This window comes from Kogia breviceps, chromosome 8 (genome assembly GCF_026419965.1).
Source record: "Kogia breviceps isolate mKogBre1 chromosome 8, mKogBre1 haplotype 1, whole genome shotgun sequence".
Classification (NCBI taxonomy): Eukaryota; Metazoa; Chordata; class Mammalia; order Artiodactyla; family Physeteridae; genus Kogia; species Kogia breviceps.
This window is the reverse complement of record NC_081317.1, coordinates 22,904,111-22,927,719: the sequence shown is the minus strand read 5'-3', so window position 1 is coordinate 22,927,719 and position 23,609 is coordinate 22,904,111. Positions and strand designations below refer to the sequence as shown.

Genomic DNA, 23,609 nt, shown 5'->3' with positions numbered 1-23,609 from the left:
TGGTAGCCATTATCAGCCTATAACCACAACAACTGGAGTTTGGGGACCTCCACTTGGTGTAGGGGGTCTGGGGGGACATTATAGCACCTGCTATAGGACTCCTGCTCAGTTTCATGGTTCATAGGGCCCAGAGAGTAAAAACCAGCTTCTCTCAAGAAGAATAATCATTCTCCTGTTACAGTGTGATTTTATAGGTCCTCAATAATATCCTCAGAGTAGATTCCTCACTAAAGGTACTAGGGCTGTTTCTGCCAGGTCTCCTGAGGAGAGGGCAACCAGATGCTGTCAGAAGCCACACATACCACAGGCACAGAGCTCTTCTGATGTATGTGTGACAGATCCAGCTCCCAAGGGACTCCACAAACTGTTAATATCTGGGGTGGAGGAGGGGCAGCAGCCCAGAGGTGAAACCATGAAGTGGGGCATATCTTCTCTGTCCCCTGCCCCACCTTTCTAGAATCTTGTCCCTCATCTTAGCATCCTTTCCTCTTACCCACTTCACCAACACTCTTCCTCTAGCTGATCTCTAACTTTAAACTGTTCTCAGGATACTTCTTTCTTTTTTTCTCCCCAAAGAACTTACCTTAAAAAATGTGTTAGGAATTTGATGCCTCACCTCCTGGGTATATCCACATTTTAAAGACCACTGGGAGAGCATACTGTTTACCATAGGAAATGAATAACTATTGGTGTTACTGAAGGCACCTGAATCCTTTAAATCATTCAGTATGGACAAGCTTCTCATACAAACTACACACATGGGGTGACTGAATAAGAAAACAGAAAAGTTGGGAAATATCGAATTCTTCTCTCATCAGTCTAGGCTGTTACTCTTAGCTGATTCTTCCTCTCCTTTCCTGTATCTTGGCTTTCTCTGCACAAAACAGCAGCTGGGTGGGCATTCCCATGCTCAATCAAGGGCATAGACAAGGATGGAATAATTCCAATATATTAATTTTCCCCATTGCAGTGATAACAACAGAAACAGCAATGACAATCAACAATTACTGTATGTTTCCTAGGTGTTAGGCCCCTTTCAATCTCCAAGCCTTGTGAAAGAAGTTGTCAGTGGACTTCCTGGTTCATAAGAGGTAAACCTCAATATTGGGATCCTCTGTTACCTGGATCAGCTTGAGTACTCATTAGAGCTGATCTAGAAATGAATGTGAAAATGATGAGAAAAAAATAATTTGACCAATGCATTCTTCCATAGACTTAGACTCAGCATGGGGGGCAGGCGGGGTGGGACTCTGGATCAACTAAAGGAGATGAAGTGACAAAACAGAAGGCTAGGATCCTAAGGATACAGAGCTAAAAGGAAGCTTAGAGACCACACCATTCCAACTTTTTCATTGTACAGGTGAAAAAATTCCACCCCAGGTAAACTGTTCAAAGCCACAGAGTTCCAAGAAGATGATTGTGTGTGTGTGTGTGTGTGTGTGTGTGTGTGTGAGAGAGAGAGAGAGAGAGAGAGAGACATGGTTATAAAGGCAGGTGTCAATGAAGAATTTGCTAGGTTTAAGTCAAGGTATCTTTATATGGAAATACAAATTTAATGATAGCTGTAGTTAAATGAAGCTAGGAATGAATAAGAATTAAGATTGGAGAAGGCATGGAGAAAAGTATGGAGGTTCCTTAAAAAAACTAAAAATAGAACTACCATATGATCCAGCAATCCCACTACTGGGCATATACCCAGAGAAAACCATAATTCAAAAAGACACATGCACCCCAATGTTTATTGCAGCACTATTTACAATAGCCAGGTCATGGAAGCAACCTAAATGCCCATCAACAGATGAATGGATAAAGAAGATGTGGTACATATATACAATGGAATATTACTCAGCCATAAAAAGGAATGAAACTGGGTCATTTGTAGAGACGTGGATGGATCTAGAGACTGTCATACAGAGTGAAGTAAGTCAGAAAGAGAAAAACAAATATTGTATGTTAACGCACATATGTGGAACCTAGAAAAATGGTACAGATGAACTGGTTTGCAGGGCAGAATTATAGACACAGATGTAGAGAAAAAACATATGGACATCAAGGTGGGTAAAGTGGCAGGGGTGGTGGTGGTGGTGTGATGAACTGGGAGATCAAGATTGACATATATACACTAATATATATAAAACAGATAACTAATAAGAACCTGCTGTATAAAAAAAATAAAATTAAAAAAAATAAAACTAAAGAAAATTGAAACCAAAAAAAAAGAAGAAGAAGAAAAAAAAAGAGTCATGTACCCCAATGTTCACTGCAGCACTATTTACAATAGCCAGATCATGGAAGCAACCTAGATGCCCATCAACAGATGAATGGATAAAGAAGATGTGGCACATATATACAATGGAATATTACTCAGCCATACAAAGAAACGAAACTAAGCTATCTGTAATGAGGTGGATGGTTCTAGAGTCTGTCATACAGAGTGAAGTAAGAAAGAGAAAAACAAATACCATATGCTAACACATATATATGGAATCTAAAAAAAAAATGGTTCTGAAGAACCTAGGGGCAGGACAGGAATAAAGACGCAGACGTAGAGAATGGACTTGAGGACACAGGGAGGGAGAAGGGTAAGCTGGGACGAAGTGAGAGAGTGGCATGGACTTATATACACTACCAAATGTAAAACAGATAGCTAGTGGGAAGCAGCCGCATAGCACAGGGAGATCAGCTTGGTGCTCTGTGACCACCTAGAGGGGTGGGATAGGGAGGGTGGGAGGGACATGCAAGAGGGAGGACATATGGGGATATATGTATACGTATAGCTGATTCACTTTGTTATACAGCAGAAACTAACACAGCAATGTAAAGCAATTATACTCCAATAAAGATGTGAAAAAAAAAGAAAAAAAAAGATTGGAGAAGGCCTTCTAAATGGTAAGTATTCATTTGTTGAGAGTAGATTATCAATCATTCTGAACTCATTTTCCGGATGGTGGGTACCTGTGATTAGGGCACACATCCAATAGAACATCTTGGCAGGAAATGTGAGAATGGCAGTTTTTATGCCAAAACTGTTCTTTACTATTTTAAGAAGGACGTGCCTACTTCTTTATTTCTCTAGTATTTCTTATCTGCCCAGACTTAGTCTATCAAGGATTTATGAAAGACGATGTGTAGTCCACGAGTCACCTACAAAGGTTAATTTTTGGCCCTACCCTACCCTACTGTGGTTAAATACCGTCAGATTTCTGAAAGGCCCTAAAACACTGAACATTTTTAAAACTTTGGTCTCTTTTGACATCTCTAGGATGAAAAATCTTTATTACATATGGTACTAGAGGCTGTTGGACCATACCAAAAAAAGTGAAAAGAAATCAGTTAGTTCATATGTTCAAAGAGATTCCATTCTGGCTGGAACAGTAGAAATAAAAACATCATCATCCTTATCCCCATCACTGGAACACTTGCTGTGAACAGGTCCCATACAATCGCTTCATGTACTTTATTCCATTTAATACTCACATCGACCTTTTGGAGGTATCCATGATAGCCCAGTTTACAGATGAGAAAACTGAGCTCCAGAGAGGCCTCTGGCCTGGCAGTGGCTAAGTCGTACTGCAAATCCAGGTTTATCTGACTTTAGAGCCTGTGATTTCTTCCATCACCACACACTGCCCTCACACGAAGCCTTGAAAGAAAGCAAAACATGGTGATTCATTGCCTACCTGAATAATAGGGACAGAACTGGCCCTAACATGGAGTAGATTTGTTCTTGGCTGTGGCTGCTATTTATCATGCCTGGCTTTGGATTCAGTAGACCAAGTTCTCACCCTCATAATGTGATCTGTGTGGGAGCCAACTATAGACTTGTAAAGTCTACAGAAACCAAGCAGTCTGTGCCTTGTTATTATATGTGTTAAAGACAAGCTAGAGAACAATGTGGACAGCTTTGCTCCTTCTAGTTTGTAGATTATGAATGTATTAGATTTGAGCACATTATCTTTCCCTCTTCCAAACCTGCATTTCTAGGCAGGAATAGAAATGTATTCCTGGCCTTATTTGCAATCTTAGGGTTTCCTGTGGGAGTTTGGGCAGAAGTCATTCATGCCACCATTTCTCCACCTAAAGTTACCAAGCTTCTACTAAGTGCTTGGTAATGTCCTTGGTACTGCATGCACAGGGATGGAAAGCTACCACCCTTTTCTCAGGAAGCTAAGTCTCATGGGAGACAAACACAGGGTTGCTAGGTTTAGCAAATAAAAAATACAGGACACCCAGTTAAATACTACATACTAAATACTAAATCTCTACTTCTTCTTCTTCTTTTTTCGTATAATCAGACTTTGGCTACATTTTCACAAAATGGAAGCCATGGACCCATGTGACCATGAGAGGTAATTTCAGGTAGTAATTTCTGATGATTTGGGGTAGTATGGGGAATGCAGCATTAAATAGCCTTGACTCATGCATGGAGAATGTTAGTTCTGTTTGTTGTTGTTCAATTTAAAACTCTTCATTTTATTTTTATGAGTACACTTAAAAAATTAATAGGCTTTTTTCCTTAGAGTTTTAGGTTTAAGAGATATTGAGCAGAAAGTACAGGGAGTTTCCATATACCCCCTCTTGATACCTTTTTTATTCTCTTTCAATACTGATCACTCAAAAAGAAAGTCTTAATTTGGTGCTATTCTATCTTTAACACCCCTCTAATAGTTCATCCTGTTGGAAGAGAGAAAGAAAAGAGAGGAGGAGAGGGGAGGGGAAAGGAGGAGAGGGGAGGGGAGAGTAAGCACGCAGCCTTTGAGTCTTTGACTGGCCACATACCAAATTTCATCATTGAATGATTTTGTTTCAATGTATTTGCTTATTAAGTTTTTTTTTTTTTTTACTTCTGAGAACAATACTGGTCTTCTATTTAAGGTATGCTGACATTGACATATGGATAAAAAATGGATAATGGATAAAGAAGATGTGGTATGTAATACACAATGGAATACTACTCAGCCATAAAAAAGAAGGAAATATTGCCATTTGCAGCAACATGGATGGACCTAGAGATTATCATACTAAGTGAAGTAAATCAGACAGAGAAAGACAAATACCATGTGATATCACTTATATGTGGAAACTAAAAAAATGATACAAATGAACTTATTTACAAAATGGAAACAGACTCACAGACATAGAAAACAAACTTATGGTTACCAAAGGGAAAAGGGCGGGGGAGGGATAAATTAGGAGTTTGGGATTAAAATATACACACACACACATATATATACAAATATATAATAGATAACCAACAAGGACCTACTGTATAGCACAGGGAGCTATACTCAATATCTTGTAATAAATAACGTATAATGGAAAAGAATCTAAAAATGAATATATATATATGTGTGTGTGTGTATATATCTGAATCACTGTGCTGTATACCTGAAACTAATATAAATCAATTATTTTTCAATAATAATTTTAGAAAAAGGTGTGTTGATAAAAAGATTTGCTGCAAAATAAATGTATTCATGTACAACAAGTGAATAGGAGCAGTAAATGATAATAAAATTGGCAGGCAAATGACAAAAGTTTGGAATATTTAGGGCTAAGGAATCCTGGCTGAGGTTGCATTCTTACCTGGTGACAAGTTCCCACCCAGCCTTTTCAACATTGATGGAGGAGTTTTCTGGAGAAAAGCCCCATTGTTTTTGGGAGAATGAATAAGGCTCACCTGGGGGAGCAGTGGCTTTATAGAAATCCAATACAGTCGGCCCTTCATATCATGGATTCTGCATCCGCAGATCAAATCAGATTCATATAGAAAATATTTTAAAAAATTCCAGAAAGTTCCAAACAGCAAAACTTGAATTTTCTGCATGAAAGCAACTATTTATACAGCATTTATATTGTATTTACATCTATTTATAGAATTTACATTGTTTTAGGTAATATAAGTAATCTAGACATGATCTAAAGTATCCAGAAGAATGTCTGCAGGTTATATACAAAGTCCATGCCATTTTATATAAGGGACTTGAGCATCCACGGATTTTGGTATCTGAGGGAGGTGTTGGAATTAATCCTCCATGGATACCAAGGGGGCTGTTACTGATATCATAGGTTTGCTTGAGGATTAAATGAGATAGTGTGTGAAATTAATAAGCCTCATTACTGATCATAAGAGTTGCAAATTGTTTTTGTCATTCCTCTTTGGTTCTAATGCCTCACTGATGGTTTGTTTGTTTGTTTTTAGTGTTTCCTTTCTTTATTTAAAAACCATCATAGCAGGGACTTCCCTTGTGGTCCAGTGGTTAAGAATCTACCTTCCAATGCAAGGGACGCAGGTTTGATCTCTGGTGGGGGAACTAAGATCCCACATGCTATGGGATAACTGCGTGCTCGCGCTCCAAAACTGGAGAGCCCACACACCACGACTAGAGAGAAGCCCACGCACTGCAACTAAGATCTGACGCAGCCAAATAAATAAATAATTTTTAAAAACCCAAAAAACATCACAGCAAACAAACAACAGGCTCAATATCCTTTGGTTCTGCAGTGACCATGGGTTTCCATTGAAATGCAGTTTAAATTTAGCAAAGTCATTTTGGTGTCCATCAGGTTAAAACAGAATTTCACATTTATCTTACAAGCTTGCTTTAAGGCTTAATTTGCATTTATAAAAAAAGTTTTAAAGCTTCCCTTGAATGTTTGTGAAGTGATAAGAATTCTACTTAACAAGATATTGTTGCCCACTTGGTACTGCATGGTTTTGCTTAGCTTCATATTAAGAATCAATTAAAACCAAATTATTATCCAAGCAGGGACAATCCCAGGTTTTTCAGAGAGAAAAATGAGGATAAAAACATCAGCCTTCTCTGCCTCACGAGGTTATTTTTGGAAAGAAATGAAGTAATGCTGTGAACGGCTGCACAAAAACATTACTGTGCTGTACAAAGTTGGATTATTACCCTCACTGTAGAGTTGGGCCTCACTCATGTTTGTAAAACAATCCTTTGATGGACTTTATCAGCTGTGCTCAAATGTGAGTGTGCATCAGAATAATCTGGATTCCTCAGTCTACCAACAAGGTGGGAAGGCCTAGGCAAGATGCAGAGGAGTCAACATAAGTAACTCAGTGTCATTTCGAGGGTGCTGCTTCAAGGTGGGGATTTGCTTTCTGGGCTAAGAACGAGACTGCAGATTAGTGCTGGTCTCCACGGTCAATGAGGTCAGCTAAATGTGATGTATTTGGTATGTGTACACCTTCTTGCAACAGCTAGTTAATTAAATACAAAGTAGAAAATAAAAAGAATAATCTGGGTTCCTCCCATGACCACCCCTGAACCTCACCCAGCTTTTGACTCAGGGTACCTAGGGGCGGGTGGGGGGTGTCTGAGAATGTGCATTTCTACCAAGTTCCCAGGTGATGCTCCTGGTCCCAGCACCTCACTTTGAGAACCCCTATACCTAGTCATCCCCGACAAAGATGAAACCCTTATAGCAATGGCTTTCAGTCATGACTCGCCAGAACCCACAATGAGAAATATATTTTACATTGTGACCCTAGTATAAACATACATATAACTAAACGTGTTTCATGAAATAATACTTACCATTAGTGCAGTAAATGTACTCCAATATTTTTTGTTTGGTTTTAAGAAAATGCCTACTACATTGCATTTTATGACCCATCATTGGGTCCTGTCTCAGCTAGAAAACACTGTTAGTGCTTGATAAATAATTATGGCGCTGGTAAAAATGCACCATGCAGCATTAGACAACGTGGCAGAGATTAAGTGATGTCCCATTCTCTATTCCTCTCAAAACAGAAAGGCCATTATCAAAGTATGGACCCTTCTTCTACTCTTAAGCAAGAGAAATTATGTTGAGACCTTGGCTGCTGAAAGTGAGAGGGAGAAGACTTTGGTTTCCAGGGAATTCTCTGGGATTCTGACATGTATCCTCTTTTACTGCTGACATGGAAGGCAGGACTGAAATAACAATGAAGAAAATGAAACATGTTCTTGCTCCATCACGTAGAGAGATGCTACAGAATGTAAAACGCAGGAGGCTGTCTGGGTGACTCCATCCATGGCACATCTGGGCATGGAATTCATTCTCCATCCTGCTTCTCTTCTCCAAAGACAATTTTGGGGGTGCTCTTTCCAGAGGCCAGTGACTTGCACAAGTTGACTGGTTACAGGTGGTCCTTGACTTTCGTTGCTCCAACGTGCACACATTCCATGGAATGTTCATGCACAGAACTCCATCTTTCCGTTGCCACCAGCCATATAATGATTTCCCAGCCATCTTCCCTACAGTAGCCTGTGCCCTGGGGATGGGTGGAGGCCTTAGCCAAGGTGATGGGAATGAGATAGGCTGGGACCTGGGACCTTTTACTGGAGTGCTTGCACCTGGATAAACCTCTCCTTGAGCAACAAAATACAAAGAAACTATAAATAATTGCACGCATGTGCAGTTGGGGTAATTATGAACAATAAGGTACAGAAAGGCCACAAACCAACTTCCATTTCTGAGGCGCGGAGAACAAAAGCAGGGTACTTTGCATCATGCCTGCACACGGTACCACCACGGAGGCAGGCAGACCGCCCAAGCTACCCCTCCTGCCCAACCCACCTTTCCGCCCCTACCCTCAGTCCATTTAAGGAACCAGCTTGCTTTGCTACCCACTCCCAAGGGCACCTCTTTCTTATTTTTGCTCCCTCATGCTGCAGCATGAATCCCAGTAAAACCTTGCCTGAATTTCTCATCTGGCCTCATCAATTTCTGTTGATGAAAGAGTCCAAGGACCCAGGTCGGTAACAGGAATATTCACTCTCCTGTACTAATGCTAGTGCTGGTCTAGGCCCAAGGGCCTCAGTCTGGCCCACAGCTCCCTGGCCACACTCTTTGACCTTCCAGCAGTCTGGTCCTTTAGAGCGGGCTAGCTCCAAGCTGAGATCCCTGGCATAGCAATCTCGTCCGGCCCAGCCTCTGTCTAAGCCTTACTCACATATCACCTGGGCTCCATAGAATGGCATGTCTGGGGAATGCGGGAGAGTGACCGCTTCAGGCCCCACCAGGCTCTTGCTTTGGTGGAGAGAGGAACTCTTCTTCCTTTGTCCTGGTATATCTGGGCCCAAAGATGTAAAGATTAGGAGCCATAAAACCTTCCATCCTTGCTCCGGTGGTGAGGTCAGGCTAGTGGGAAACAGAAATGCCAGGCTTGATTTTGTTCAGGCAGACAAGCAGTGAGACCTGCCCCCAACCTCAAACAAGCCTTCAAGCCTTCATGAAGGCTTCCATCTGCCCTACTGAGGCGGGGGTCTGGGCTGGAAAGTGGCGGCATTGTTACTAGAACAACTGGGTTAGCTGCCAAGAGACGCAACCAAACGGAAGAGCAGGAGAAGGAAGGATTTCTTGCTTGCAGCAAGTCAGGAGAACACCGGGGATCTTTCCCAAAGCAGTGTCTCCCCAACCCCAAAACTGGGAAAGTTTTAAGCTAAGGGTACATGCATATTTATGAAGGGGCTTGAGCTGAAGAGAATTCAACATAGAATTGGGGCAAAGGTTGACAAGGTCCAAGCTTTAGTTGAGTGAAGTCAGGAGGGTCAGCAAAGGTCACCGTCATCTTTCCTTAGGCCCCAACCAATCTAGGGTCTCAGCATCCTTATGCCCCTCCACCTGGGTAAGGGTCTTAATTCCTGCAGAACTCAAAGATCTGTATCAGACTGTGATGTATATATAGCCCTTGAGGGGGAACTAGGGCTCTATTTTTTCTCTGAACTATTGTTTCTTGACTGCTTTTCATTCCTTTGTTCCCTTAAGATCATTAATTACTGAGATCTGGTCAAGGGTAAGCATTATGGCCAGGCTTAGATCACAAAATGGTTTAAGCCTAAAATGGCTTCTCTTATGTCAAAAAGCTGTATCTGTATACTATATCTCCCTACTGTATTGCATAGGGAACTAGATTCAATATCCTGTGACAAACCATAATGGAAAAGAACATGAAAAAGAATGTATATATACGTATAACTGAATCACTTTGCTTGTACAGCAGAAATTACACAACATTGTAAATGAGCCATACTTCAATAAAATAGATTTTTAAAAAGCTATATCTGGTTCTTTTCCTTTGGGGACCCCCTACTCTGCCTGAGGCATCACTAGCAATAATTAAGATTTTTTTTTTTTTTTTTTTTTGCGGTAAGCGGGCCTCTCACTGTTGTGGCCTCTCCTGTTGCAGAGCACAGGCTCCGGACGCGCAGGCTCAGCGGCCATGGCTCACGGGCCCAGCCGCTCCGCGGCATGTGGGATCTTCCCAGACTGGAGCACGAACCCGTGTCCCCTGCATCGGTAGGTGGACTCTCAACCACTGTGCCACCAGGGAAGCCCAATAATTAAGATTTTTTTAGTAAAAAATAAAAAAAAAAACTTTCTTGGGATCAAAACGATCTTCTAATCTCCAAGTCCCAGCCTTTTTAACTTTGTGACCTGTGATTTTCATAAAACACTTCCCCGTTTTTAAGACATCAGGTCAACAGTCATTTCATGGGAAAGTACTCCCTGACTTCCGGCTTAGGTCAAATCATGGTCAAATAGGGATAACACGTGCTCACAAAACACTTGTGCTTCTCCTCTATAGCCATGTTAGGGAGGCATCTTTAAAAAATAAACTTTATATTTTGGAATAATTTTGGATTTACAGAAAAGTTGCAGAGAGAGTAAAGAGAGTTCCCATATACCTCGCACCCTGATGTTAATAAGTTATCATAGTATATGTCAAAACTAAGAAACCAACAATGGTATGTTACTGAGGACTAAACACCAGATTTTACTTGCACCTCACCATTTTTTTCCACTTATGCCCCTTTCTGCTCTAGGTTCCCATTCAGGGTTGCATATTGAATTCAGTTTCGTGTCTTCTGGATCTCCTCTGGTCTGTGCATTGGGCTGAATACCAGCAAATCAGAGATGAGAAAGAGAACATGCTCCCATCCTATGGGAGTGTTTCAGCTTAAACACCCTAAGGGTCAAGATAAGCAACTTAAGGTCAAAGAAAGGTCAAGAGAGCTGCACCCCTCCCTGCTCCCTGCTGGAGTCCTCCTCTGTTTGTCCTTTCCTTAGGGAGGCAAACATTGATTAACTGATACTTGCATTTCAAGGGACTGAGATCAATTTATCATTCAGAAGAAGTACAACAGCCTTTTTATGACAGTTTGCTTTTAACCTTTTGCTCTTGAGCTAACATTTAATTGTGAGATCAAGGAGCTTGAATGCTCCAGGTGCACGTTATTTCACATTTTAACATCTTAGAAATTGAGATGCCCCTGACAAGGAGTGGCATCTCACAATCACAGTGGCCCAGGTGGCAGGTCTGACTTGGTTGTCACTGACTGTGTGTGCAGACTCGGCCGAAGCTATTCATGTGTGGTCAACTGAATCAATTTAGGAGCCTTATTGATGCCCTATAGGCTGAGTTTAAAAATGTCTTTTAGAAGAATACACTGTCAGGGCTTCCCTGGTGGCGCAGTGGTTGAGAGTCCGCCTGCTGATGCAGGGGACACGGGTTCGTGCTCCGGTCCGGGAAGATCCCACATGCCGCGGAGCAGCTGGGCCCGTGAACCATGGCCACCGAGCCTGCGCGTCCGGAGCCTGTGCTCTGCAACGGGAGAGGCCACAACAGTGAGAGGCCCGCGTACTGCAAAAAAAAAAAAAAAAAAAAGAATACACTGTCAGTATTGAAATGAAAAGTTACTGTGGATGCAGAAAGGCCTGAACACGCAGCAGGAGGATACACATTTGGGACCGGTAAAGGGACTAGTCATTGTTGGAGGCAAGACTGCAAATCCCCGTTTTCTCGGAATGCAGCAACCAGTGCTTTACAGGACCCAGGAAAGGAAGTTGTATTACATTGTGTTATTGAGATATATGTAAATGAGACATTTCACCACATGCCAGGGCAGTGCTTCTGAAGCGAGAAGAAATTCCTATAAATCCCCTAGAAGAGATGAAGGAAATTTCAAAGCACTGGATTCTTCTGGGAAAATTTGGGCAAGTCATTTTGAAACAGCATGGATGGGGGCAGGGGCACAACCTGTGAAAGGATGACATAGCCCGAGGACATGACATAAACTGATTAGAACCAAATGGGACCAGGATGGTGGACAAATCGACTTCCACCAGACCTTGATCCTCAGTGTAGGCTCACATCAGCAAGCTAACTGACACACCCACAGGCGCCATGACAGGTCCAAGGCTGACCATAAGGATCGAAAAGTGGGTGGTGGCCCAATTCCTGGAAATCCCCGCCCCTTCCTAAAATAGCTGGAATACTCCTCCCACTCATTAGCCTATGCAATTATCCACCCCTATAAAAACTGACAACCCCATACCCTGGCGCCACTCTCGCCTTCTGAGATGGCCCACACTCTGTCTGGGGAGTGTGTTTCTCTCTAAATAAATCCACTTCTTACCTATCACTTTGTCTCTCACTGCATTCTTTCTGCGATGAGACATCAAGAACCTGAGCTTCATTAAGTCCTGAAACCAGGTGTGTGATCTCAGTTAAAAGAACACGGGTTTTGGGCTTCCCTGGTGGCGCAGCGGTTGAGAATCCGCCTGCCGATGCAGGAGACACGGGTTCGTGCCCTGGTCCGGGAAGATCCCACATGCCGCGGAGCAACTAAGCCCGTGAGCCATGGCCGCTGGGCCTGCGCGTCCGGAGCCTGTGCTCCGCAACGGGAGAGGCCACAACAGTGAGAGGCCCGCATACCGCAAAAAAAAAAAAAAAGAACACGGGTTTAAGTCCCAATCTGGGTTTTGGCTGGGTTTGAGTCCTGGCCCGTGGGTTCAATTCCCAATCTGAGTTGCATGGTTTCAATTTAACTAGATTGTGTCTTCTATTCTCTGTAAGAAGAGAGGGATAAAAGTAGTACCTCATTTGTAGGTACTGGTGTCCTGGATCTAAATCTTAAGCAGCTCACAAGAGCCTATTAGGCACATCTTTTCCCAGCTCCATGTTTAGTGACATCATTTGGTAGCCTGAAATCTACCAAGTATTTACACCAATGAAATTGGCAATCACTACAAACTGGAACTTTTTTCTTCCCAGAGAGCCAATGAAACATTTATTAGTACATGGCTACTTACAGGATTGTTGAAAAGATCAAACAGGGTGATGGATGCAAAAGGCTTGAAACCGAGCAGGATCCTGTGGGCCTCCTGGGCACAAAAGCCTTTCTGTGTCCCCTGTTTCTTGTTTGTAGGAAATACACTTCATTCAGCCTCCATAACCTTCCCTGAGTTCCAAGGGGCAGGTTCAAATATTTGCTAATCAGGGAAGGGAGGGGATGCGGAGACAAGGGAGGAACAGTCAAGAAACAATAGTGCAGCCTTGGGACGAGGTCCCGGTTCCCCCTCAAGAGATATATATAACAATATCTTTGAGCTGTTTTGCAGATACGATAAGTCCCCTACATACGAATGAGTTCCATTCCGAGAGTGTGTTCCTAAGTCCACTTTTGTTCGTAAGTCCAACAAAGTTAGCCTTGGTACCCAACTAACACAATTGGCTTTAGAATACTGTACTGTAATAGGTTTATAATACTTTTCACACAAATAATACATAACAAACACAAAAATAAAGAAAACGTTTAATCTTACAGTACAGTACCTTGAAAATTACAGTAGTACCAGCTACATCACCGCTGCTTTTATGCTTTGCTTCTGGACATCCTGGGCTTGAAATAAAGATGCTGTACTACTGTACTCTCTACAGTACACAAAAGCACAACCATTTGCAGAGGATGCACGCACATGACAATGTACGCCAGACACGTGAACCAACTTACGTGATTGGACATGCGAACTCACATTTGCATCTTTGAAAGTTCACAACTTGAAGGTTCGTATGTAAGGGACTTACTGTACTGAAACCGCCACCAGGTGGAAGAAGTTTACTGTATGCTGCCCACAGGCATGTAGACCCCAGAGCAGTTGGAATCAGAAGGTTGATGATACTGGCTCCCAGTTACCTTACCACCAACCAGTCAGAAGAATGTCCACGAGCTGATCGTGCCCTCCTCTTTGAACCATTTACTATAAAACTCCTCACCACCCCCTCCAGGTCAGGACACACAGTTTTGAGGGCATTAGCCCACTGTGGCCCCCTTGGCCCAGCAAAGCAGTAAAGCAATTCTTTTCTACTTCATCCAAAACTGTCTCCAAGATTCCATTCAGTATCAGTGTACAGAGGCTGAATTTTGGCTACAGGCTTGGCATATTGCCTAGCATGTAATAAGTTTTTATGTATGTAAGCACAGCTGTTTATATGTGCTTTTATCCAATGACACATTTCTAATATAAGGTGATACACTGGAGAAGAATTTTGTACTACAAACAATGACTCAATTGGGAAGAGGCCTCTATGTATTTGGAGTGCACCAGGCCAATAAGACATTTATTTGTTTCTTGATTGCTGCGATGGATCTCATCTTCCACAATCTCTGGAAAACTTTCTCACTGAGCTGGTATTACTTAGCTGTGCAGGGCCTCTGCTGTGAAGGACGCTGCCTAAGGAATGTGCTCAGAGTAACTGGAAAGGCCAAGTGAGAGAATGCAAGTGACACAATCTCTGATAGCACAAGAGTTCCAACAATTTTTGCAGTGAGATTGCAAAATGGAATTCAATCTGTAAAGCATGAGGAGAGAGATCAATAGAACACCACAATGTTTGCTGGAAATAAAAACACAAACATATTCACAGTGGCCTTTTAAAACGTTGCAAGTATATTTTGTCTTGGAGATCAGCTTACATTAGTTCTTGAATCTTTTCTTCCAGTTTTTTAGCATCAGTTCCACAAAGTTCAAAAATCTGTTCACAGATACACAAAGGTGAAATATTTATTGGTTCAAATATGGCAAAGATGAAGCTTTGAGGAATTTTGTTCCTGTTTATAAACTTATCCTCTACTCATTTCTATCATCTGCAAGATACTTTAAACATACATTAAACACATTAAGTTTCTGATGTTTTAATTATTTGGCACCTTTTCAAAATTGTTTATGCTAATATTTTGCCAGATTTATATAATTCTCTACGATGTTCCTCTAAACTAAGATCTAAAACATATCACGTTGTTGGAAATGAGGAAACCCAATCATTGACTTCTCAGAGCGTTTATACACTTATCTTGAGGGCTTGTTAATTCATATACATGATCCCCTGAAATCAAATGGCTTGTGATTTCCCATGCCCTGACTTTAGCCCAGGTAATAGTAGTTTAATTAATTGATTCTTAGAAGCACATTTTCTTTTCAAATTCTCACATCTCTGAATCAGGATGCATTTCACAGGGGATGGTATATTTTATTTGGAACACTTTTCAGTAGGAGATAAAATAATGGTGCATCTGTCAATGCGCATCTTATGTTTGATGAAATATGGAAGTTAGAGACCCTTAACTATTCATGATCGGTTTAGTACCAGTTGTATGAGGTGGGTGGAGAGAAGGAAGTGTGGGTAAAATGAGGCTGAGATTGGGTGAAGACTTGAGTTTCCAGTGAGGGAGGTTTCAGCAGCCAGAAATGGTGTTAGGACTTTGGGGGCAGGGGTTAGAAAAGTCTAGAACTAATGTCAGTGCTCAGTGTGCAGCAGAGAAGAAACTATGCCCACATCTAATGATTCTGCTTCCCCTTATAGCAGCATGGTGCCTGCAGGCATCATGGTTCGTTCTATTCCTTGAAAGTAAACCCCACTCTTGTGCCTCTGTCTTGATCCCGTTTCACTTACCGGCTCGCTCAGGGATTCACTTCTATAACAGCAAATTGCTCTTTTCATTCTTGAGAATACGGTTACCTAAGTGTGGGTGCAGAATTTCATGATTTATCTGGGTTGTCTGGTTTGTAGCCATCTCCTCTATAAATAGCTCTCTTGGCCTTGGCCACCAGGGGAGGAAGGTGTCAGAAAGGATCTGCAAAAGGCTCTTTCTTAAGAGTCACTGGCAGCTGGATGGTGCCTCTAGGGCATGAAGGGAGTTTCATACTCCTCTCAGGCTAGCACAGGTACCAAGACAAGAAGTCCTGGCAATAACATAGGCAGGGCTTGGCCACGTGAATGACCAGACTTGGCTGGGGACAGGAAAAAGATGCTAAGCTTAGCCAACTGACCAAAGTACTGACCAAGGTGAGGCAAAGGAAGACTTGGCATCCTCCATGAGGCTGGAGGTTGGGAGCTTGGGCATACTTTTTTCACTTGGGGGTATTAGGACTTTCTAGACAGCTCAGTCTGGTTGGAAAGGAACTTTGTCCCTTGTCTCTAAACAATGCTGGGGTGGAATGCAGGGTGGGAGAGGCTTGGGGTTCACCCCAGTCTCAGTCTGTCTTTCTCCATGGGAGCTGGAAAGGTAGTATGTTTGCAGTGGCTTCTGCTTATCCTTCCTTTTGCCCTCTGTCCAAGATTCCTCCTGAGTCTCTATCCTCTACTCCTCTGCTGCAGGAGTGCCTTGACTGCAGTGAAGGGCACACGTACTAGGTGAGCAGGAGGCAGTGGCAAAGAAGGGATGAGAAGTTCCCAAGGTGTGCCTGTTCCCCACAACCACCACCATGTAATTCTAGACAGTCCCCCACACCCCCAATGGTCTAGAAGATATTTTTGTCATTCTTATGGCAATAACTCTAGTGGATCTGATTATGCCTCCTTATCTTAGGATCTCCCCCACTGCCAAACAGCAGTGTGGAGCCAAAGAGAGTTTGGGGGCCCCTAAAGATGGGCATCTCTTCTTGGAGGACACTGCCCTGCATAGAGGGGTGGCACAATCTATAAGTGCATTAGAAATAGGAAGGCACAGGCCTGAAGGGAGATTTCCAGGGAGGGGTGATTTCCATGACCACGGGGTTGTGGCATGCCTGTGCTGTGACATGGGCAGCCAGAAGCCACAAGTGCACTAAAAGCCTTGGCTACTGTTGAATGTGGCTCCTCTTCCTTCTAGATACGTTGAGCCTAGTACAGGGCACCATCACCCACCCTCGTGCCTGAGCCAGGAAACTGAGGTCACTTAGAACTTTCATATCTATTCAGAACGTTGCACACATGTCAGCATACAGTTTTGGGGAGTTATTACAAAAGAGAGCCCACTTGTGTAACCATGTCCAGATCAAGAGGCAGATATAGCTTTAGTCCCTCGCTCCCAATCATTACCCTGTGCCCAAAGCCAAACACTATTCGGGATTATTTTTTCACCATACATGAGCTTAGTCTGTTTTTGAACTTTTATAAATGGAATTCTACAGTATGTTGTGTGTATTCTTCTGTGTCTGGCTTCTTTCACTCAACGTGATGTTTCTGAGATTGACCTGTGTAATGGCCATACATGCATTTTTCAGTGTTGTTTTTTAGTATTCTGTTGCATGACTATAACACAGTTTATCCACTTTGGCTATGACCAAGAGTGCTGCTGGAACATTCTTGTCCACAACTTTGTGGGGACATCTCTGGGGGCAAATGAGCACCCATTCTTGTTGGGTTCTGTTGTCTACCTGAAAGGGGGATTACTGAGGTCAGCTTTAGTAGGAGATACTCAACAGTTCTTCGAAGTGTTTGCATCAGTGTACACTCCACCAGCAGGGGTTGAGGGTTCTGGTTGTTCCACATCCTTGACAACACTTGGTATTGCCAGTTTTCTTCATGCTAGGCATTCGGGTGGCTTTAGGTGACATTAAATTTGTCTCTGAATTCCATGGATTTTACCCCATCAACTTCCCCCTGGGTTTTAGTGACAGCTTACAATTTGTTTCTCTTTCTCCAGTCTGTGCCCCTGAGGTCTCTTCTCCCCCTTGAAGCTCAAAAACACACATCCCATCATGCTTTCTTTGTGAAACTCTTGAGTGTTTCTCCATCGTCATAAAATCCAAGCTTTTTACCAGAATTCCTCGACTTTGTCCTTTCTAGCTCCACTGTCACTCTCTACCGTAAACTCTGGACTCTAGCAACACTTTATAGTTAGATTTGTTTATTCATTCAGTAAATACTTAGTGAGCGCCTACCATGAGCCAGACATATGGTGAACAAAACAAGATAAAAGCCTCTCACAGAGCTCACATTCTAGTGATAATTTTACAATTTTATACTATTGGTGTATGATTATCAAATAATTCCTGACCCATACCTGTGGTACTTTTTAACTCTCTGCTTCTTCCCAGCTTCAAGTCACTTGCTAATCTTAAGCATCCTTTAAGATTTAACTCATGAAGACTTCCCTGAAGTCCTTCTCTGTCATCTCATAGTATCCACTATTCTAGTGCATTCCACGATTAAAGAGATGATTTTGTTATCTGTCTTCCCCACTAGACCAAGGATGGGGAATGTACTTTATTTTCCCGCCCATAGTTTTAGTATCTAGCCCAGAACCTTACCCAGAGTAGGTGCTCTGTTAATAGTGTTAGGCCTGAAATGAGTTGAACTAAGCTGATTTCTGGTCATTGAGGTCCGGGTCCAAGACTCTGTGTTAAGTTTCGGGGATCAGGTGTTATCTATTTTATTCTTTCTTTGTCCAATTTGCCAAAGACAAATTTTATATTTGTGTCTCCCTGTCTAGCATGGGCCTTTGCATATAGGAGTTTAATAAAAGTAGTTGATAAGTAAGGAGCAGCTTACTGATAAGAGCTTATTTTATAAGTAACTTTCTTTTGAAAGGATATATATGCAAGGCCATTAACATATAATTTCTGCTCAAAATATTTTCTCATTTTAACCTGAATGTTTGGCTGTACCTCTCAAGGGCATGCTCCACTCTGAAACATTAGGAAGCAGTGTTTACCTTGTTCTTCTCAATGCCTTCATTTTTCATGTATGGCTGCCACCCTAGCAATGACTGCTAATGAAAATTACAAGCTCCAGTTTGCAAAGACCAGTGGGATATGGAGTGGCTGTTCCTGCATTAGAGAACCAACTATAGCCAACAATCAGTTAAAAAACAAAAACAAAAAACTCCGAAGTTTTATCATGGACATTTTCAAACATACACAAAAACAGAATAATGAAGTGAACCCCAGCCTCTCATTACCCACCACCCAGGTGCAACCAGAGGCAGTTCTGTATGCCAAAGACATTCAATCACCTACAAAGAGTTTATTCCTGCTGCTGGGAAAATGCAAAGGGGCTGGAGAGACAGTGACTTCTGAGAACATAAATTAAGGAGTCTGGCTAGTGATGTCCTCATAGAATAACTATAAAATGTGTTGGCCAGTTGACATGCAATTTAGTTGAGTCAACACTGAAGTTATATTTGGACCAGCTGTATGAAAGCTCAACAATTTTCAGACCTCTGTAGTGAGTTAAAAACAACAACAACAGCAACAAAATTCTCCAAGCAACAGCAACCATCACAACACGAACCCAAAAGCCCAACAACCAACCCACACAAGATACTTCTTGGAGGATGGCTGTGGAAGTATTTGTATGTACAAGTTTATAATTTGAAATAGTATGATGTTCTCTTTCTTTAGGAAGGGTTTATTAAGACATTAAAACTGATGAATAAGATGAAAAGGATATGTCCAACAAGAGAACGTTTAAAAGTACCTCAACCTTCTGTTGAGAGGTGGACAGTGTTAATCACCATTTGTTCCTATCTTGGCTTCTTTCTCTGACTCCACCCACACCCGTTCCTTCCCTAGAACCATCTGCATCACATTGCAGGTATTTGTACACCTCCTCTTTGCCTTCCACAACACCCAGGGCAGACTCTGCAAATGCAAGGAGGTCAGTTAAGGATTTTGGAGTTGAGCAAAATCCAACCAAGATGACACAGTCCCTTCGAAATAGTCTGTTTCAAACAGCTTGAATTTGTATGTACTTGCATTCAAGAAAAGAGCATATAAAGCAATCTGTTCACACACTCTTCCCTAATCTATGCTGGCCTTTTTCTCAACTTGTTTCAGTTGTGAGATTTCAGTAACATACTAATTCACTTTCATTTTCCTATAGCAGATTTAGAAACTGCCTATGCATCTGTTTCTTAGCACACTGGTAGCATAAATAATGAGTAAAGTGCTTTTTTCTTCTATGTTAGGAGTTGACAAACTTTTTTTGTAAGGGGCTTGATAATACCCACTTTAGGTTTTGCAGGCCATATCGTTTCTGTCAAAACTACTCAAATCAACTCTCTGTACTATCCGAAACTTTTACGTAAATCTAATTTTTTTCTGTATAAGTCTATAAATTATATAATAATATTAAAAATAGAGTCCATTTTTTATAATGATAATGCAGCCATAAATTTCCTTTTATTAAAAAAAAAAAAAAAAAAAGGCTACCCAAGTTGTTAGGGGAACCACTGACCAAAACCGCCTGTCCTGGCCAGGCACGACAGTAACCACTTGAATGAGTTATCTTACAACAGGAGGTCCTGGTAAGGAACGTGGAACTAACAAGCTACCACCAACTGGAAGAATTCGGGAAAGGTCGAAAGGAGAGAGGAGACGCCAGTCCGTATGTGCTACCAACCTCCCAGAATCCTTCTCGCTGGAATCCATCTTGGCTAAGCGATGTGCGCACCACCAGGAAGGACCCTGAGTCAGAATGATTGGCCAGAGACAACCCGGAAACTAACCCCATTACCATAAAGCCTGAGACTGTGAGCCACGTGGCAGAGCAGTTCTGGGTTCCCTCACCCTGCTGCTCTCCAGTCGGGCTCCCCTTCCCAGTAAAGTCTCTTGCTTTGTCAGCACGTGTGTCTCCTTGGACAATTCATTTCCGAGTGTTAGACAAGAGCCCACTCCCGGACCCTGGAAGGGGTCCCCCTTCCTGCAACAAAATCAGCTATTGTAGTGCGAAGGCAGCTGCAGGTAATTAGTTAAACAAATGGGCATGGCTGTGTCCCAGTAAAACTGAGGGTCAGATTTGGCTCCAGGGCCATAGTTCACCAACCCTTTTTCTATGCCATCAACTGAAGCTGCCTGAGAGTTAGTCACTCAGGACGATGTGGCTTTCTGTTGAAGGGAATAAGAGGCATGAGTCTAATGTTGTGGGAATTCATCTCAAGCTACACTGAGAATAGGACAAGTGATTTTGGACTCTGGCCAGGTTAGATGTCATCCTGCCCGTTAATGGAAGTGTGGGATGGAATTTGTTCTTCGGGATAAAAATACTTTTGGAGCCATTCCTTTCAATGGCATATACTCTAGCTCTCATGTTTCCATTAGACCATCTGCTCAACTGTCCATTATTGGGAAAATATACCTGTTTCCTATATCCCTTCACTCCTCCCCAAGTTCAAAGGCGAGCTTATCAGCTGAGCCTAGACAAAGGCATGAGCTCATGCCTATATCCTCCTCTCCCTTTTGGGGAGTGTTTGCTCAAGGGACAGGTCTGTTCTTCTGGAAAGCACATTTGAAGTGAGCCTAACATCTGCCTTCTAAAGATAGCTCTGGAAAGCTATCACCCTCTGTCTTCCCTTTTTGGGACTAAATAGTTATGAAAAGCAGCAGTATCTCCTCCACCTGGTGGGGAAGTTTGTCCTCTGCAGCCCCAGATTCTACCGTGGGGGGTGGGGGTTATCTCAAGGTCTAGGCTACAAGTGGGAAATCTTTTGACATGGATGCAAGCCATGTTCTTCAATCACCACAATTTAGCACTACTGCTACTTTTAATATAGGTGACATTTTGATTTTCCACATGAATCCATGTAAGAAAAAAGTTAATGTAGCAGGTCTGGTTGCTTACTCCTGGCGTGTCTCCAAGAGAACCATGATTGATCCTCCACCAACCCCTGGGTAATGTGGTCCTCCCAGTGTCCCTCATGCTAGTGATGGATGATTTTGTTATATATATCAGGAGCAAAGGACTGTGCCATTGCTGGCTTGTCAAGTTGTTTTGCATAAACGTCAATAATGATGATGTGCACCTAGTTTTATTGTTGGGGTCCTGAGTTTCCATTGTCATGGCTGGTTGTGTAGCTATGGTTGCTTAGCAGGATATGTCTATGTGACCAGTCCCCACATAAAAAACTCAGACCCAGAGAATCAAAAAGGCATCCCAAGGCAGAGACATTCCACACATGTCCCTGAAGTTCACTGCTAGGGAGAACATTCTCCTAAGTATCCCTGGACAAGGAAGAACATCAGAATTCTGTGCTGGACCTTTCTAGACTCCAACAACACCCTTCTTTTTTTCCCTGCTGCTTTAACTCTGTGTTTATTGCTGTAATAAATCTTAGCTGTGAATATAACATGCTGTTGAGTCTTGTTCATCCTTCTATGAATCACTGAATGAAACACTCCTGTACTTCAACAATTTAAAATTCAGAGAACAGGGCTGAGACTAGGGTGGAAAATTTAAGGGATGCCAAAAACTTAGTAATTAAGATAAATAATATCTGAATAAATATTTTTAAAAGTATTAAAATTTAATGCAAAAAACCCATGATAAAGGAAACATCAAAAATTCAAATAAAGACAGGTTTCCACCCTACACCTGCAATATCTTGCCTCCCTTGCCTCACCCAAATCTCTGCCCTGGAGAAAAGAGGTACACAGGTAATTACTGCCTTTACGTTGTTAAAGCTGAGAGCTGCATCTTTAGCAATGGTGCTAAAGGTTGCTAAATGGTGATAAATAGTTGCTGTACTTCTCTGACTTTCCTTTCATGTCACTTAGTTCTTGCCTCCTCTAGTCAATTAATCTCTGATAATGTATCAGCTGCTTATGGGGCTGATATGTAACCCCTTTTAGGGATCTGCACCCCTCAGAGCCCTGAAGACTATATGAGAATTCTTTTCTTTTCCTCCTCATGCAGAGCCCTCTGTAACTAAAACAATCCATTAAGGTTGAATACCACTGGTAGGTAACTCCTGAATGCTAAGATAACTTAGCTTAAATGCATACTATAGTTACTCAAAAGAGCTTTAGAGGTCTCTGGTAACCTTCATTTCTAAATTTCTATTTACCCATACATTTTCAGGAAGATAGGTGCACAGTTGGATCCTGGGGCTCTAATAATAGCTACATTTTATAGTATGTACAAAGACTAGTGCTGGGCACTTTATTTACATTATCACAAATTTTTATGACAATAGTTCAAAGACACATGATACTGTCTCTATTTCACAAAGAATGAAACTGAGCTTTAAGGTGGTTAAGACACTTTCCCAAGGTCCCCCACTAATAAGAAGCAGACCTGGAATTCAACCTACAATCATCTGACTCCAGAGATGGCAAAAGCCAGCTGCAGACACTCTTTTGTGGGTATGTGTGTGTGTGTGTGTGTGAAACACTGTTTTTTATGCACTTGAACAATGAGCATTTGAGAGGGTGATTCTCCAGGGACCACCATCCTCCTCACTTCCTACTGTGTCACCTATTGTCCCTACCTGGCCCTGAAGACACTGCGTATGGGACCCCTGCTTTCAAGCCTATCCTCTTTCTAGCACTTGATGGTGCTACCTACTTTGGATTCTTTTCATCTCTGTACCAACTTCAAGGGTGCTTGCTGGAAATGACTTCCGTGACCTCAGCTGGAGCCCTGCGATTCACACACATAAGGGCAAGAGCTTCTTCTCACTCCATATGAGAGCTCAGTTCTTCTGAATTATTCATTTGTAAATAACTCATTTATCACCATCTATGTACTCATAGCCCATCACTCCCATCTTTCTTAA

The 23,609-nt window shown here is 42.2% G+C and overlaps 1 protein-coding gene across 2 annotated transcripts in view; it reads right to left on the bottom strand.

Moving 5' to 3' along the window:
• Positions 1-3,621: 3,621 nt before the first annotated feature.
• Positions 3,622-23,609, bottom strand: part of TXNDC8 (thioredoxin domain containing 8) — a 47,752-nt gene continuing 27,764 nt past the window's right edge. Inside the window, exons 6-8 of one of the 2 annotated variants that reach the window (XM_067040981.1) lie at positions 14,769-14,827; positions 8,963-9,150; positions 3,622-3,643 (exon numbers count right to left, since the gene is read on the bottom strand). In XM_067040981.1, coding sequence (XP_066897082.1) covers positions 3,633-3,643; positions 8,963-9,150; positions 14,769-14,827 — 258 coding nt within the window. In that variant the 3' untranslated portion in view covers positions 3,622-3,632. Of the gene's footprint in view, positions 3,644-8,962; positions 9,151-14,764; positions 14,828-15,745; positions 15,812-23,609 lie in introns of those variants that run through there. The other variant, XM_059072275.2, reaches the window with a different exon arrangement.